The 17466-nt window shown below is 45.6% G+C and overlaps 1 protein-coding gene across 12 annotated transcripts; it reads left to right on the forward strand.

The window, feature by feature from the left end:
* Positions 1-405: 405 nt before the first annotated feature.
* Positions 406-16908, forward strand: GP2 (glycoprotein 2). 12 transcript variants are annotated; one of them, XM_081554661.1, is made up of 11 exons: positions 406-552; positions 626-1883; positions 4366-4806; positions 5297-5407; positions 6598-6815; positions 7311-7459; positions 8600-8845; positions 9678-9840; positions 11494-11578; positions 13051-13095; positions 16340-16908. In XM_081554661.1, exons 2-11 carry the CDS (start codon positions 1796-1798, stop codon positions 16363-16365), a joined length of 1572 nt encoding a protein of 523 aa, XP_081410787.1. In that variant the 5' UTR covers positions 406-552; positions 626-1795; the 3' UTR covers positions 16366-16908. The 12 variants fall into 12 exon arrangements, with proteins under 12 accessions (XP_081410787.1, XP_081410788.1, XP_081410789.1 ...); XM_081554662.1 differs by having other exon boundaries at positions 637-1883; XM_081554663.1 differs by having other exon boundaries at positions 1709-1883.
* Positions 16909-17466: the final 558 nt, after the last annotated feature.

Raw genomic sequence — 17466 nt, forward strand, 5'->3', positions numbered from 1 at the left:
TTCCAGACAGAAGCAGAAGTGTTCTAAGGTGATTAGCTAGGAATGCAAGATACAATTGGAAATCTGTTGTGCAAACAAGTGTCTGTTTGATTTCTCTCCACTTCCCTTTAGATATTAAGCTTCCTTTTGATTAGTGTTTGGTTTCCAGTAATGAATATGGTACTACTTCATGGGTTCATCGTGAGGATTAAATGTGAGAAATATGGGTACAAAGTTGTGCCCAGTTGTGTTCAGCGTTCAGTACATGCTGCTCTTGTTTACAGAGAAGCATTTGCATGAAGGAGAGACTGCTGGAAGGGTTACATGCAGGGGGGTGGTGGGCAGGGGGTGTGCGAACAAAAGGGACTTCCCTTCACCACCCTTTCTGGTAAATTGTTTATCTTACCTGAGCCCAACCAACCCAGTGTATGCCTGGGAGGCTAACTTCAGTCACATCTCTGCACCAATCCCAGAGAGCCACATGGGTGGGAAATGGCAATAAAAGGACCGTCCACAGCAGACGTGCATTTCCACAGCCAGAGAAGCAAGAACATTCCGTGTTCTCACCACCAGGTAAGTCCTGCTTCAAGCCCCGGAAGGCTTTCTCCTGAGCCTGGGGGCCACCTCTGATGCTTGACCCTTTCAGAACCCAACAAGGAGTTTGGACCCTGGACTTTACTGAAGACTCCAGATATCACTGTATTTCCAGTTCAACCATGACTCCAGCTACGCGCTGGCTGCTCCAGGGCAAAAAGTGCCCCCTTCCCTTGTCTCTGGACACCACCTTCCTGCCCCACCCCCCAGGAAGACAGGCGTCTACTTAGGATTTCACTTCTAAGAATTACCAGTCCCGGGCACTCTTTCATAACATAGCCATGATATCCCTTCCGGAAACAAACTTCTGTCTTCAATTGAAGTCTTTCAGAGGCTGTGGGACGTTATCCAAAGATTTTCCCATTTGAGAAAAGAATTTCCCGGAAAAGGAGGTGTTATTTGAGCGTTGGCAGGCTCTTCACAGTTCCTTGTTTCTATCCATTTCCTCCTTGCTTATTATTCACACATCCCTCCAATGTCTACCTATTGTGCTCTGGGCACTGTGTGAGGAGCCCGTGATGGGCTCAGTCTGCTATGATCTCACCCTCACAGACATCTACATACACAGAGAATGCTTCGGTCTCTCTTAGCACAGTGCGTGATGCACAGAACCGAGAAAGGGAAGCTGCTACTTTGTCTGTAGACACCTTCCCCTCCATCCAATCTCCAAAAGCCTCTACCTTGACCTGAGTAGGAACTTCCCTGAGACCTTCTAGGACATTCAGTAGTCTTGGCTGGCTCTCTGCTTGCCTTTGGTTCTCTTGCTGTCAACCTCACCCACTTGACAGATCTCCTGCTCCTGTTATAACATCTCTTTTCTGTAAGTCACAGAAAGGACTTGAAAGCAATCAATACAGGCTTCATGAAAGAAACCATCAGAACATTTCTGAGAAAATGTGCCTAAGCAAGCTATTTCACTTCCAGCATAGTACTTGCACATAGGAGGGATTCAATGAATATTTCTGGGATTAATTTACTCTGAGTCTCAGCTATTTCATCTGTAAAATGGGAACAATAAACATACCTTCTCTGGAGGGTGGTTTGGTGTCTTAAATGAGCTAAGGTATGCAAGGGGCTTGGTACAAGTCATGTGCTAACTGATGTGAGTTCCCTAGTTCCCTTCTTACCTCTGCAGTCAGGGGAACAACTCTGTCCCCCTGATCATATCTGAGTCTCCCCATAACCACTGCATGGAGAGTCTGCAGGTTGCTGAGTGACCCGCATGTCTCAGCTCCTGGAAAGGATGACTTCTGTCCTGTGGCTGGCCCTGGCCTCCTACATTCTGACCCTGTCATCTACAGAGCAGCAAGGTGAGTACTCTGCTCACCTGGCATCTCAGATGACCCGTGATACCTGGAGAGGCAGCAGGGGAGAGCAGAAAATGTCGTTCAGGGTCAGTGAGGAGACAGGGGCCTGATAAAACCTCGAGGGAAACAAGATGAGAGAAACCGGAATCTAGTCACAATCTCTCAAAGAGCCAAATCAGAAACTCCCCCTCAGAGGCAGTGGGAGCCAGTTAAAATCTCCTATGCCTGGATATGGTGGCAATCAGAGGGCTGGGGGTTCGTGAGGACATGAAGCATGAAGATGTTTTGGCAAGCATCTCTCTTTCCTCCAGATCACTCGGCTCATCTGTAAAATGAAGAGACCAAGCTTAGTGATCTCTCTCTGGTCCTTCCAAAGATCCATGGATTGGGCATCTTAGATGCTTGTAGGTAGGGTTCTCAGGCTTTGCACAAGGGTGAAAATTTCTGCCTACATCCCTGTGGAGGGGGCTGGGGCCACTCAGCTCATGGCCTCCCTTGGGAAAATAGTGTGTGCAGTAACCCGTCTAAGAATACGTGCAGTGACTTCTTTCCTTAAAACAAGCATGTACAAAAGCAAGGCTTGAAACTCTCTTTTCTAATAAGTTTCTCTAATGTGATCCCAGCTTGGTGGAGATGGACAGAGCCTCAGTAATCAGTGCATCAGTGCTGGGCACACGATCACCCATTAAATAGTTCAATGCATCAAAAGAAAAAAAGGAATGTGACCCTGGTAGAATATACTTAATTCATCATTAGAGCATTTGTACTATTCAGCATATCAGAATTAGAGGAGAGAACTAGCTTGAACTACTAGGCTCCAGGTGCTGTGCATGCCATTTTACACCTAGTACCTCATTTAACCCTCTAACAGTCCTTTAAAAGTTTATTCTCCCAACTGGGGCATGCATATCCCGAAATGAGGTTGCATGGCAAAGTCTTAACTGCTGGGGCAAGACTTCAGTCTTTGGTTGGGAAACTAAGATCCCACATGTTTCAGGGTTTGGCCAAAAAAAAGAGAGAATTTTTGGTAGCTAAGCTATATGTACTTTTCTTCATAGGTTTTAAACCATATAACTAGTACTCATACCTATGGTATCACAGATACTATTCCTTGGGATGAAATGAATCTATAAAGAGAACCACTGAAAGAAACGTATGAAATATATAATGACCTTGCTAATCAGCTATACCTCAATACAAAATAAAAGGTTTTTAAAAAATTTAAAAAATAAACTACAGGCATCAGTGCATTTTATCTGTAAATATTTCAGCATGCAAATGATTAACCTGAGTTCAATATTGCTTTCAGTTGTTTTTTTTTTTGAGATAAACTTAAATACAATAAATATACAAAATGTAAGTGTATAAATAAAGAGAAAAAACACATGAGACAAATACAAGGACAGACAGACACCTGTGTGGCAACCATGACCTGAGGTATAGGAATGGATGATATTTCTATTAGCTTACAGGTGGTGTTTTGCAGAAGAGTCACAGGGGAATTAAACCATCTGCCAAGGTCAGCTAGTCAGCAGGTGCAGAGCTGGATTTAAACCCAGACTGTCTAGCCTGTGACTTCCTCCACCCGCCACCCCACCCCTGCTTTACTTCTCCATATCTTCACATATCACAGTCCTTGAATCTGTTAAAAACTATGAGACCAGCAATGGGAAATGGCCCTATTAGACCCAATGGTTCTCAATGGCGAGGGGTGGGTTGTGATTTTGCCTTTCAGGGGACAATTGGCAATGTCTGGAAACAACTTCAGGGAGGAGTACTCTTGGCATCTAGGAAGAAAACTCAAGTGCACAGGACAGCGCCCGTCCCCGCATAGAATTATCCAGCCCAAATATCAGTAGTGCCGAGGCTGAGAAATCGTCATCTACTGATAAAGGAAAAATCTCTATGATATACTAAATAATAAATGCAAGTGGAAAGAAAGCTGTACAGCATTAAACCCATTTTCATTAAAAAAAAAAACTGTGTTTTAAACATACGCATAGGAAGGGTCTGAAAACTGTACGACAAATTTATGGTTATGTCTGGGAATGGAGTGCGCTATAACAAGTGTCATTTCTACTTCATGCATTTTAAAGACCTTTGAGTTTTCTCCCACGAGCCTATACTACATTTACAATGAGAAAAACAAATACTGGCAGGCAGAACCACAGTGTGTGGTGGCACAGGGGAGCCCTGCACAACTCCAGAGCCCAGATCACCACTCAGGCTCAGTATGAGTGACAGCCTCTGGGGCTACACAAAGAGTGTGGGGACTCTGGTGTTCTTAATGCCTATAATATACCACATAAAGCCCTCATTATTATTCTGACCCCAAGGTGATGAAGGCTGATGTGCAGCTAACGGATCGTGTGCCTCTTGCCCTCACTGGGTTCCCTAGCATTCCCAAAACAGAGTGTGCAGGGCATGAAAACCCTGTAGGCCCCAGGCTCTGCTCCGTAAACCCAAGCATACCATTATTCTCCAGGTTACACAAACTCCACCAACACCAGTTCCTATGACGAGGACTTGGATTGCGGAGCCGCTGGCACCCCAGAGGCCCAGCTCTGTTTTGACCCCTGCCAGAATTACACCCTCCTGAATGAACCTTTTCGAAGCACAGAGAACACTGAAGATGCCCAAGGTTGTGACAGTGACAAACACGGCTGGTACCGATTTGTGGGGGACGGAGGCGTGAGGATGCCGGAGGTCTGTGTCCCCGTGTTCCGATGCCAGACGTCTGCACCCCTGTGGCTGAGTGGCACCCATCCCAGCCTTGGGGAGGGCATTGTCAACCGCACGGCATGTGCCAACTGGAGTGGCAACTGCTGCCTCTGGAAGACAGAGGTGTTGGTGAAGGCCTGCCCAGGCCCATACTACGTGTACCGATTGGAGGGCACCCCTCAATGTAATCTGAGATACTGCACAGGTGAGCGGGGCAAGGTAACCTGGTGAAGTGCCCAGGGTCAGTAGAGTGGGTACAGGGGGTCAGGAGGAGACTGAACAGAACAGCCTCGATTCAGCTCCTGCAGTGGGCACAGACAGGTTAAGCAGTTCTCCCAACATCACAGAGTTGGAATGTGGTAGAGCCAGATTTGAACCTAGCACCCCAGCTCCATGATACAAATGCTACCCCCACCCCCTTGAGGTCTACACGTGAACTGAAAGAGTTAATGCATGGAAAGTTCTGGGAGTAGCATCTGCCCTGCAGTAAAAACACCAAGATGGCAGCTCCAAGGTTCTCACCCCACCGGATCGAGAGTTGGGAAATTCAAGTTCGAGGCTTGACACTTCTGCCAAATATGGCGCAATCCTTGCCAAACATGGCAAATCTTCTGTAGAATGACAAGGTTGGCCTTGGTGGCCTCAAGTCCACCCTGCTGTGCATCCTGATCCTCTTCCTCCACGCCTCACCCCAGAGCCTGCCACCTCGGAGGACAAGTGTGACGGAACCTGCCGCCCTGAGGAGGAGTGTCGCCTTGTCAGTGGCACCTGGGGCTGTGTCTGCAGACAGGACCTCAACGTCTCTGGTGAGCGCTGGGACTGTGCTGACCCAGCAGGCAGGGCAGGAGGGGAGGGAGCTCCAGAGGGTCAGGACTAGGTGTGGACCACAGTCAGTGGTGATGGAACTGAGGTCAGTGGATGAGACATGCCAAGCCAGCGAGTTGGCAAGGATGGGGCAGGGGTGGGACACATTTCCAGGCCAGCCACTGGACTATGGTCTTGGGAATGGGGGGGCTTGACTCATGAGGGACAAAGATACTGAGGATGAGGACTCTGCCAGTGTTGGAAGTTGTGTTCAGGTGTTGGCATGGTCTCCACGTGAGGAACGGGGGACAGACTCCTTTATCAGTCTTGGATTTGTTGGGTGGGGTCTGGGAGCTGGGACCAGCCACTTACCCTCTCTGAACCTTAACGTCCCTATCTGTAAAATGTGGGTGAGATAATAATTTAAAAAAAAAAATCACCATGCCGGGTTGTTATGAGACTTCAGTAAGAGCAGTCCAAATGGGCAGGCTCTGGAGGTGATGTTCCTGTCATCCCAGCAGGTAAGCAAGCACAGGCAGGTGACCCATGGCTACAGATGAGCCATAAGCCCTGGGTGGGAGCTGGAGGAGATTCCCAGAGAGACGATCTCCTTCCCTCCTAGACTCTAATGAGAGCCTCTGATTCTTGCTTTGGGCGCAAGCCTGCTTTCCTCTGTGCATACTCCTCGCCCCTAAGGAGGAGAGAGTGGTCTATGCTGAGGGGCAAGAAGGAGCTTGTGTCCCCTATCCATAGTGGCAAGCATGTCCTTCTACTCCACATGCTGGGAGAGCACCTTCCACGTGGGAGAATCATTTCCTGTTTTCAGGGCAACAGGGAGGTGTGTCAGAGTGTGGCTCTTGCATTAACTGCAACTTAAGTAACTTTAATTCAAAATAATCAATACACCATTTGGCATATTTTGAAATGATCTTCTCTGGGTCCCAATAGGGACCAGGCATGAGAGTCTTTGCCAAGCCTGCACATAGCATGCTTGGAAATCTTGCACTGGGGCATCTTGGCCAGCCTCACCTACTGCAAGCCTGAGTGTAAATCCCATGTGGGCCTCAGGCCCCTTAAGTCTCCCCAGCCTCCTAGTGGGCAAGGTGGTTTGCCAAAGGGCACAGTATGTGAGCTCTGGCCCACTCCTTCCAGACCCCTATCCACGCTACCCGCCTTCCTCTCGACTTTCCAGATGTGCACAGTTTGCAGCCTCAGCTGGACTGTGGGGACAGGGAGATCAAAGTGTCACTGGACAAGTGTCTGGTGGGAAGCCTGGGTTTCGGAGATGAGGTCCATGCCTACCTGCAGGATGGGAACTGGAACTGCAGCAGCCTCAGGCAGAGTGAAGAGGAGAACTGGATATCCGTGACCAATCCCACCGTGGCTGGTGCCTGCGGAAACATTCTGGAGGTGAGTGATGTTTATATCTCTGCTGCCAGAGTGCAGGAGCTGGACATTCGAGGTCTGTCTCAGTAACTGTGAGTCCTTGGACAAGTCACTTAGCCTCCAAGGACCTCTAGGGACATGTGAGATTACACATGTTGGTCTAGGAGGCAGCTTAGAATAGGCTTGATGCTTAAGGTCAGTAAATGAAAGCTATGATTATGATTCTTTCATTTAGGGATGATGTGGGAGGGGTTCACAAAGGAGCAAGCATGGCTGTTCCTGACTGTTCCCAAGAGTCAACAGTTTATTGTTCTAGTTTTCGATCTGGGGTCCTCATTCCGCTACCAATAAAGTGCCAGTGCCACTGGGGTAGGAGGCCCATTGCCTCCACGAGAACAGAGGACAGGATTGTCCGCTTGACTGACAGCATCAACTCTGGAGTCACACAGACCTGAATCCCAGATACACTTGTACCTGCATCCATGTCAACATATATGTGGTCTTGTTTTTATGCCAAAGAGAAACCAGACCCATGCCATCTACAAAAACATCCTCTCTTTGGTCAATGATTTCATCATCAGAGACACCATCCTCAGCATCAGCTTCCAGTGTGCCTACCCACTGGACATGAAAGTGAGCCTTCAAACTGCCCTGCAGCCCATTGTAAGGTATGGCACTGATCTTTACCCTTTGACCTATAACCCTGACCGACTTCACACACATTTTATCATGTCCACAGGATGCTACCCACCTCCCTCAGGAACTTCCATTCATTCCACAAATATTTGTTGATCATGTATTAGGATGTTCGGCATGAACAAAGCAGGCATAGAATATTTTGTGGATATTGAAGATTATTACTATGAAGCAATGCAACGACATGAAGCAGTGTTAATTAAATAAGCTAAGGAACAGAAGAGCATGACAATTTCATTTATCTTGAGGTAGAAAGGCATTAAGCAACTCATTATATCAAAAATCATTTACAAGTGAGATGCAGACAATGTAGGGGAGGCACAGGGAGCTGTGGGAGCAGGGAACAATGGTCCCTGACCTAATCTTGGTTGGGGAGGAAAGCTGGGGGCAGGAAAGCTTCCCCACACATGTGGGATTTAAGCCAGACCAGCTCTGATTGGATAAACTCATCAGATATAGAACCAAATAGCAGTTTGGGTGGAATTCAATTTGGGCAGGGGGTCTTGTTGTTTGTTCACCGCTATCTAACTGTGCCTGGAATGGTCCCTGCTGAAGGAATTCCTTGGCATTCCTAGACATGCTAGGAGACTTTCTGGGGTATTAGAAACCCAGAGTGTCTGTCCCCAATACCTTTTTGCCTCCTGGGCTCACAGAATGGCAGAATTAGGATTAGAAATTTCTGGTTTTCAGTCTGTAATATGTTGGGGCCCAAGGTTCATAAACATTAAATATTAAAGTGATTTTATTTATCTTGTTAAAATGGATGTTCCACTGAAAAGTATGGGATAGAGGGAAGAGATGTGCTGCTAAAAACTGTGAGCCCACAGAACTGGTCCCAAGCCCAGTTCTACAGGTGAGAAGACGGAGGTGTTCTTTGAGTGAAAGAGGGATGTGTGCTCTCTGATGCAGGGAGGACTGATAGGAAACCTGAACTCAGACAGCTGCTTGTTGGAGTTTAATGCCTAGAAGATAGTAGATACCTGATATAAGTAAATGAATAGTTCATTTAGGAATCAAACGTGCGCCTCTGGCTCCATAATCTTACACAAGCGTGGGACTCGATTTTGTTCTCGCTGGTCAAACCCTCACTCTCGTGGTTTTTGTGTTCTCAGTTCCCTGAACATCAGTATGGATGGGGAGGGAGAGTTCACTGTCAGGATGGCCCTCTTTCAAGACCAGGACTACACGTCTCCTTACGAAGGGACGGCAGTCATGCTGTCTGTTGAATCCATGCTCTACGTGGGCGCCATCTTGGAAAGAGGGGACACGTCCCGATTTAACCTGGTGTTGAAGAACTGCTATGCCACACCCACCGAAGACAAGACTGACCCTGTGAAATACTTCATCATCAGGAACAGGTACTGGACAATCTGGGGTTATCTTTCGGCCTAAATGAGATTTGGGGTAGAGAACAATGATCAGCTCATCCCTGCCTGGCAGTTGCGTAAATTGGCTTGCCTCTTTTGAAAAACAATTTGGTATGACATGACCATACCCTTTGACTCAGAAATATCACTCCTGAAAGAAGTTACAGTTATTTTTCATTTCAGTATCTTTTATCATTTTGGCAACAGGTTCATAGATCAAAGCGGACTTTTCTACTGATGTTGACACTGACTAAACATGAAAACAGTGTGTTATGGGACAAAATATTATTGAATATTGTTAACTTGCAAAAACAAAGGAAAATGAATATCTATAGATCATGATCCAAACTGGAGTAAAAATACTAGTTGATATTTAGCATAGAGTTTAGCTGTGTGCCAAGCACTGAGCTAAGCAGAATACAAGGATTATCTCATAAATGCTCACATCAACCCTAGGAAGTACATATTCCTGTCCCTACTTTATAGATAAGAAAACTGAGGTTCAGTAAAGTTAAGTAATCAGCTCATGATCATTTAGTTAGAAAGTGGGTTGGGTTGGACTTTGAAATCAGTCTGTCTCATTCTGGGGACTGCAGGCCCCCAAATTTAAACCATGTGAGTTTATTGGTCACATTGTGGAGAAAACCTGTAAGAATAAAAGTCTACGCTATAGGTTGGAATAAACCTTGGTGGGCGGTGAGGAGGCTCTTTAATTCTCTCCAATGCTGTTTTTATACTGAATGCAGCTTAGAAATGCAGTCAAGAGCCTCAGACCCCCTAAGTTTTTCTAGAAGTTAGATCCTTGTCCCTGTCACCCTCCCAGCTGCCCAAATCAACGTGATTCCACTGTCTCCGTGGAAGAGAATGGGATGTCAGCAGAAAGCCGGTTCTCAGTTCAGATGTTCAGGTTTGCTGGAAATTATGACCTAGTTTTCCTGCATTGTGAGGTTTCTCTCTGTGACTTCACTAAAGAAGAGTGCCAACCGGTGAGTATCTCTTTGGACTAAACTATGTGGTGCCTGACATGCAGCCTGGTACCTCCATATATGTTTATTGGAATTTTGGATGGATTGAAAGAAGGGAGGGTGGGAAGGAGAAAGGAAGGGAGAAAGGGAAAGAAAGAAAATCAGATAAATGATGAGATGGAAAGATGGATGGATGGATGAATTAATGGAAGGGAGGGAAGGAGAAACAGAGAAAGAGAGGTAAGAAAGGATGAATGGATGTACTTTAAGTCTCCAAACGCCCATGTGTAAGCAATTATAGTATCCCCAGGAAGCATATTAGATGAAAGAGCCTGTCTACTATGTTTCCTTGGTACAGAACATTTTAAATTATTTTAATAATAGTTGACTTCTTTTAGTGCTTACTCTGTGTCAGTTCAGTTCAGTTCAGTCACGCAGTCGTGTCTGACTCTTTGTGACCCCATGGACTGCAGCACACGAGGCTTCCCTGTCCATCACCAACTCCCAGAGCTTGCTCAAACTCATGTCCATCGAGTTGGTGGTACCATCCAACCATCTCATCCTCTGTCGTCCCCTTCTCCTCCCACCTTCAATCTTTCCCATCATCACAGTCCTTTCCAACGAGTCAACTCTTCGCATGAGGTGGCCAAAGTATTGGAGCATTAGCTTCAGCATCAGTCCTTCCAATGAATATTCAGGACTGATTTCCTTCAGGATTGACTGGTTGAATCTCCCTGCAGTCCAAGGGACTCTCGAGAGTCTTCTCCAACACCACGGTTCAAAAGCATCAATTCTTCAGCGCTCAGCTTTCTTTATAGTCCAACTCTCACATTCATTCATGACTACTGGAAAAACCATAGCTTTGACTAGATGGACTTTTGGCAGCAAAGTAATGTCTCTGCTTTTTAATATGCTGTCCAAGTTGGTCATAGCTTTCTTCCAAAGAGCAAGCATCTTTTCATTTCATGGCTGCAGTCACCATCTGCAGTGATTTTGGAGGCCAAGAAAATAAAGCCTGTCACTGTTTCCACTGTTTCCCCATCTATTTGCCATGAAGTGATGGGACCGGATGCCATGATCTTGGTTTTTTGAATGTTGAGTTTGAAGCCTGTGTCAAGCACCATTCTAAAACTTTTATATGCCTTATCCAATTTAATTCTCATAGTAACCTTTTAAGTAGATTCTTTTATCAACCCCATTGTACAGGTGAAGAAACTGAGCTCAGAGAGGTCAACTGCCTAAGGGCCACAGAGCTAGAAAGTACCAGGGCTGAGTATGCCCTGGCTGAGGTGTGACTTACGTGCCCACGCTCTTAACCCAGATTCAACACTGCCTACTAAGAGTTGGCATTTCTTAAGTGCTTGCTGTGTGCCTGTGTGTTGCATACATATTTCCTTTTAGCCTTCACAGCCAAGAAGATGTGATTTAATAATAGTAGACAGGTATAGTCATTTATTCCAAGTTAGACAACTGAAAGAAAAGAGAGGAGATTCAAACCCAGTTCATTTGACATGACAGTGAGAATTCTCTAGATTGAGAAAACCACAGCATCAGAGTCAGGATCATATAGTGGGTGGGGGCACATTCCTGGGCCAGAGCTGCTCATGGCAGGAGCAATTTGGATAGGAACATGCCTTTACATTTTGATATAATGAGAATTCTCCATCCCCACAGTCTTGCTCAAGAAGTCAACTCCGCAGTGAAGGAGTGGCTATCGACCCAGCCCGGGTTCTAGATCTGGGACCCATCACTCGCCAAGGTAAGAAGTAACCAAGTTCTGGTGATAGCTCCAGCTGGCCAAGTGCTGATGGTTAACCTCAGGGGCCTGGGGTCACCAACTTAACAACCAGGTCCTTTTCTGCTTCCTCAGGAAACCCACTGGTGAATGCATCTTTCCAGGAGATGTTTTGGGTAATGATAATAGCATTTGCCACGTGTGCTGGGCTTCCTGTATGCTAGATATCAGGCTAAGCTCTCAGAATGCACTGACTCAATTCTCCCCCGATTGCATCCATTTTACAGGTGAGAAACTGAAGCTCAGAGAGATTAAGTGACTCACCCAAGATAACACACTCATGAGCAGCTAGAGGTAGCATTGAACCCAGCTCAGGCTGATTCCAAGCATGTGTCTTTTGTCTTTTCCCTCCTGCCAGGTGCCCATAACTCAATCCCTTTGATGTGAGGTCTAAGTGCTAAACCAACTTTGGCTTCTGGAGAATAACCATGTTTCTCAAAATCCAGCTATGGTGTTCTGGGGCATGACGTAGGAGAAGCTTTCCAAATGCTCCTTAAATTTTCATCTGTCTATCCCGCAGGTTAGCAGTACTCTCATGGCTTTAATTTGCACTGAATTGACAGAATCAAGAAATCCAAAAAACTGAAAGCATTTTTTCTGTCCTAGAGAAATTAAAGTGCAGTAACATTAATAATGGGTTTCCTAGGTGGCCCTCGTGGGAAAGAACCCACCTGCCAATGCAGGAGACATAAAAGACTCTGGTTCCATTCCTAGAACAGGAAGATTCCCTGGAGGAGGGCACAGCAACCCACTCCAGTATTCTGGCCTGGAGAATCCCATGGACAGAGGAGCTTGGTGGGCTACAGTCCATAGGGTCGCAAAGAGTCGGACACGACTGAAGCGACTTAGCACGCATGCAACATTAAGAATATTAATAATAGTAACATTAATAATAATACCTCCTGCTTGGCAGCGTATTTATTTGCATTATCACATGGAATGTTCACAACAATCTAGGGACATAAGCACTATTACCACTACCATTCTCCAGATAAGTAAACTGAGGCTGTCTCAAGGAGAAGACTCTGCCTCTAGTTATCTTGTTCTTTTATTGAATCTTCCACTAGAAGCTCATGTGTTGTCACAGGGTAGATAGGGGAGGAGTGCAGAGGGATTGAGAACTTCCACTTTGCAATCAGGTAGACTGGGGTTCGAATCCAAACTCTTCCACTTATTGGCAGACATTGCTGAGCCTCAGTCTTCTCATCTGTCAAATGGGGATGAGAACACTCTTCAGAACTCTCTCAGGGGGATTAAGTTTCAAATGCATGAAATGTGTTTAGCAAGGTACTTGCTAAATAATAGAGGTTTCCACAATGTGGATTGCCAGTGACTGTGATGACCAGGTCCAGGAGGTCTTGGAGCAACTATGGCTACAGTGCCATAGCCAGTGGAGCATGACTGTGGAAACCCTCACCTTCTGATCTTGTCTCCAGGTGCCCAGTCTCTTGGCATCATGAGTGGAACACCCAGCACTGCAGGTACATTATTTTCTCTTGCCTTTCCCACAGCCCTCCCTCCCAACTCTCCTTCTTTTTAATTCAGTGCATATTTATTTAGCCTCTTTTATGTGCCAGGCCCCAAGAACTGTGCCAAGAACTGTGAACTCTGAAATGAACCAAACCCAAGACTGGCTCTAGAGATGCTCACAGTGCAGCAGGAGAGCCATTATTAGACAAAAAATGTTTATTGAGCACCAACTGTGTGTTAGGCATTGTTATTGGCACTAAAGTTATAATGGTGAATGGTACAGGTCAGGTGCCTGCCCTAATGGAGATTGTGTTCCAGTTTCAAAATAGATAATAAAAAAGTTAACAAGGCAATTTAGAAATAGAAGAGAATGATGTGATACAAAGTTACCAGCATTGGTAATATTGCCTTCAATAACACAGAAGTTTATTTCTCAGACATAAATGAAGTCAATAAGGCAAGCAGTCCAGGACTAATAGGCCAGCATCATGAGATTATCAAGAATCCAGACTCTCTTCTTGGGTGGGGGAAGGCTAGCTCCTAATAAAGAGAGCAAGGCTCTGAAGGCATTGGTTCAGGGCTATCAGAAGAATCACAATCCTTAGGAGCCTCTATCCAGATGATCCCATCCCACATTCCTCAGTCCCCAGGTTTTTCCAACCAGGGCTCTGACATTGTTGGAAAGCTGCCTAGACAGAGCATTCAACCATCTGTTAATCCTGGCAACTACAATGAGTCCAAATTTGCTCCTCAGGGGTATCCACTCTCCTAATGCTGGAGATAAGGGCCTCTTACAAGTTACCTACCAAAGAGACACTCTGGCTCTCTCACTTGGCCCTAACTATTAAAACCCCTCCATTTCTCATCTTTCTGCAATAGGGCATTACTATAGAGCAGTAATAATTAACCAAGTCCACTTCCCCTGTACTTAAAGACTTGAATCATTGCACTGGACAGAGCATTCCCCTCCTCAATAGGAACTTTCTCTTGAGTCACTAACTGATGAAATTTTTTAGCAATTATTTTGTTACCTTATGATGAGAACTACTCATGCCACACATATTAGTTGGGATTAGGTTCTAAAAAAAAAAGAATCCAGGCTCCTTCCATGTCACCCCACTACCATGTTTAGGATGTGGCCATTATACTCATGGTCCAAGACGGCAGACAGAACACCAGTCTTTGTATCTAGGCCAGGATGGAGGGAACTTGGAAGAAGTCAATGACTTTTAAGGAACAATCCTGGAAGCTGACACGTTATATCTTCACTTACATTTCATTGACCAGTGTTGAGTCACATGGCCACATCTGGCTGTAAAGGAAGTTGGGAAATACAGTCTTTATCCTGAATGGTCACACACCCAACCAATGTTTGACTGATCTGTTAACATGATAGGAAGGAAGAATGAATATCAGGATGGATAAATAGTCAGAAAATTTTTTGAAGGAGGTAATATTTGAACTAAATGAGACAAAGGAGCCAGGTATGCAAATATTAGCAGAACAAGCCCTGAAGGAAAAATGAACAACAGTTGCAAAAATGAGATACTCATATAAGCAAATAAATCACAAGCAAGTAGATAGTGCAGAAGAGTAATTAATTGTATTGGATAAGATCAGAAGAGAATTTCAGCTGATGTTAACATCTGAATGTGGTTTTGATGAATGAATTGGAGTTCAGTAGGGAGACAAATCTAAGAAATATATTTTGGTCCAAAGGGAAAGCAATGCTATTAAGATTTCACTATCCCCCAAAATGGCCTATATTGGTGAACCCAGACATTAAAAAGTTCTACCCATCCTCAAATCTCCAGCTAGATAACAGTCTAAATGTTTCCAATTAATCTCAGTGCTAACATTCAGACAAAGCTTAGAAAAGCAGTACTCATTGGAGAGGGTGGTTAGAGCTCAGACTGCAAGCAGCTTGAGAGCAGGGACCTCAATTTCATTCATATCTTCCAGTCCTTCAGGTTAGCATAGTGCCTAGAACAGCCTGGCTTCACAATGGACTTTGCTAAATTGACTAATTTCTTGGTGGGTACTGGTTTCTGGAGACTTTTGAAAATGGAGGGACTCACTCCAACATGATGCGGTAACAGACTACCGCAAGAGTACACTTATGGTTTTCATAGTTTGCTTTTTCCCACAGCCATTTATGATGTTTTAGAATTAATTGAACATCAACCTATGTTTCATAATTATAAACTGGTTGCCATATAATGAATGTTTCTAAAAACTGTGATATTCTTCTCTCTCTCTCCTAAGGACATCAGCAAGTTATTTTGAAATTTGGGGCTTGGGGAGCCACTATAATCTGGTATTGGGTGGAAGGGGCTTGCACATGCCTCTCCCAGGTCCTCTAATATGAGACAGCTATGATCCAGGAGACAAGCCCTTCTTTAACCCTGAGTATACAGTAACGTTCAGAAGAGATATGATTCCAACTTCTCAGATCTTAGAGTCCGATTTTCAAAACCAATACTTACATGGTGTTTACCATGTGTCAGGCACTGTTCTAAATGCTTGCCATGAGTTCACTCACTCGTCTTACAAAAATCTCATGCAGTAATAGCTGTTAGTAATGATCCTATTTTGCACACAGGAACATTCAGGCACACAGAGTTTCAGTAACTTGCCTGGGCCTGCATAGTTAGTTGCAGAGCTGGGATTCTAAACTAAGTAGTCAGGCTTCAGAGGTAATGCTTTTTTAACCTCTCTCTCTGCCTTCAGTGTCTTTCTGTCTCTTCAGTATTAGAATGAGTGATGCTAGTTACTATGACAAGCGATCCACAACTTTCCGTGCTTTTATGCAACAGTTTATTCCCCAATAAATCACTGGAAGATGCAGCTCAGTGTCCTTTACAGTCATTAGGAACTGGGGTTCTTACCTTCTGGTAAATTCTGGCAACTCTGCTGTCCCCGGAAAGTCCCCTCTTGGAGCCTCTGCACCTGGCCCCTAGATTCTGGATAAGGGAACATGGAAAATTATGTAGGAGGCTCTAAGAACCAGGCCTAGAACGGCACATGTGACTTCTACCCACATTCTACTGGCCAGATTCAGTCATACGGTCCTACCTCCTGCAATGCAGGTGGGAAAAAGTACCTTCCTGTGTGCCCACAGGGAAACAAAGTGTTTGGGGGTGGTGAGTCAGCTTTGCCTCTACGACGTGACCCTTTGCCACCTCCCAGGGGCAGAAATCTAAAATAGATATTAAGGATACTCTGTGTTTGTCATCCTTGTCCAGCAGAAGATAGGGATGCCACCTCATTTTGGCTGCTGAGTTCCAAAGCCCAGCACTGACAGTCCTCTCTTGTGTTTCAGGGTTCCTGGTGGCCTGGTCCATGGTTCTCCTGCCCGTCCTCCTGGTTGGGCTGTTCTGAGAGCTCGGCTGGGCTTCTGGCCTTGAAGCTTGGGTTTTTCCCTCTGGCGATGGCTTCCAGTCACCCTGCAGCTCTGCTGGTTCTGGCTTCAAACAAATCACGTGGTCTCCAGGCCTGACTAGTTTTGGAGAAAAAGAAGAGCTTTTCCTTGTTTAACACTCTCAGTGCCTTTGTATTCCTCTTTTTCTCATGGTGGGGGGGCTCTGACACCTGGCCTGGACTGACTTTTCTCATTCATTAGCAGGCTCTTGAAAGCAAACTTGCTAGGTATTTGTGTGTCTATAAGTATAACATATGGTCATAGCTTCAGGGAAGAGGGGCTATGTCAATGAGGGGAAGGAGCAGGGGAAGAGCTTGTAAAAGAGGTATCCTCCACGATCTTCTGAAGTACCTCCATTCTGACTGCCAATAAATTGAACAGACTGATGTTTGCTTTCACCCCACTTCCTCTGGTGTATTTCCATCATGGTTTCAACAATTTCTATGGAAACATGTGGTAACGTGGCCACTTTTGGAGACCTTGCACCAGAGAAGACTAGTCCCCATTGCTCCCCTGACCCCAGCACACTGCAGACATGCTTTGACATACCTAGAATTACACAAACTCCTACCCCTGGGACCTGGATGCTAGAAGAACTGCTCAGTTTCGGTGCAGAGATGTTGTCTCCCAAGAGCACACCTCTTGTAGTAAATAGTGATGCCCTTGCTCTGAAGGGTTCAGCAGAGAGTCCCAGTATAAAATAATGCATCAATTCTGCCCTGAGGATGTAGCAGCAGAGCCTGGAGGGTGAGTAAAATCCCTTTCTGGAAACCTTGAATGAACCTTCACAAAGACTCCACAAAGATGCCTCAGATAGAGAATGCTATTCATGAGGCCCCCCAAGCCAGCTTCAGGGAAAGGGCTTCAGGACAGGATCAAGGCTAGGAGATCAGCAGGAGTGCGTGCACAGTCATGTCTCACTCTTTGAGACCCCTCGGATTATAGCCGCCCAGTTTCCTGT

The sequence above is a fragment of the Giraffa tippelskirchi genome, chromosome 13 (assembly GCF_054371585.1).
Source record: "Giraffa tippelskirchi isolate mGirTip1 chromosome 13, T2T-mGirTip1v1.2.pri, whole genome shotgun sequence".
Lineage (NCBI taxonomy): Eukaryota > Metazoa > Chordata > Mammalia > Artiodactyla > Giraffidae > Giraffa > Giraffa tippelskirchi.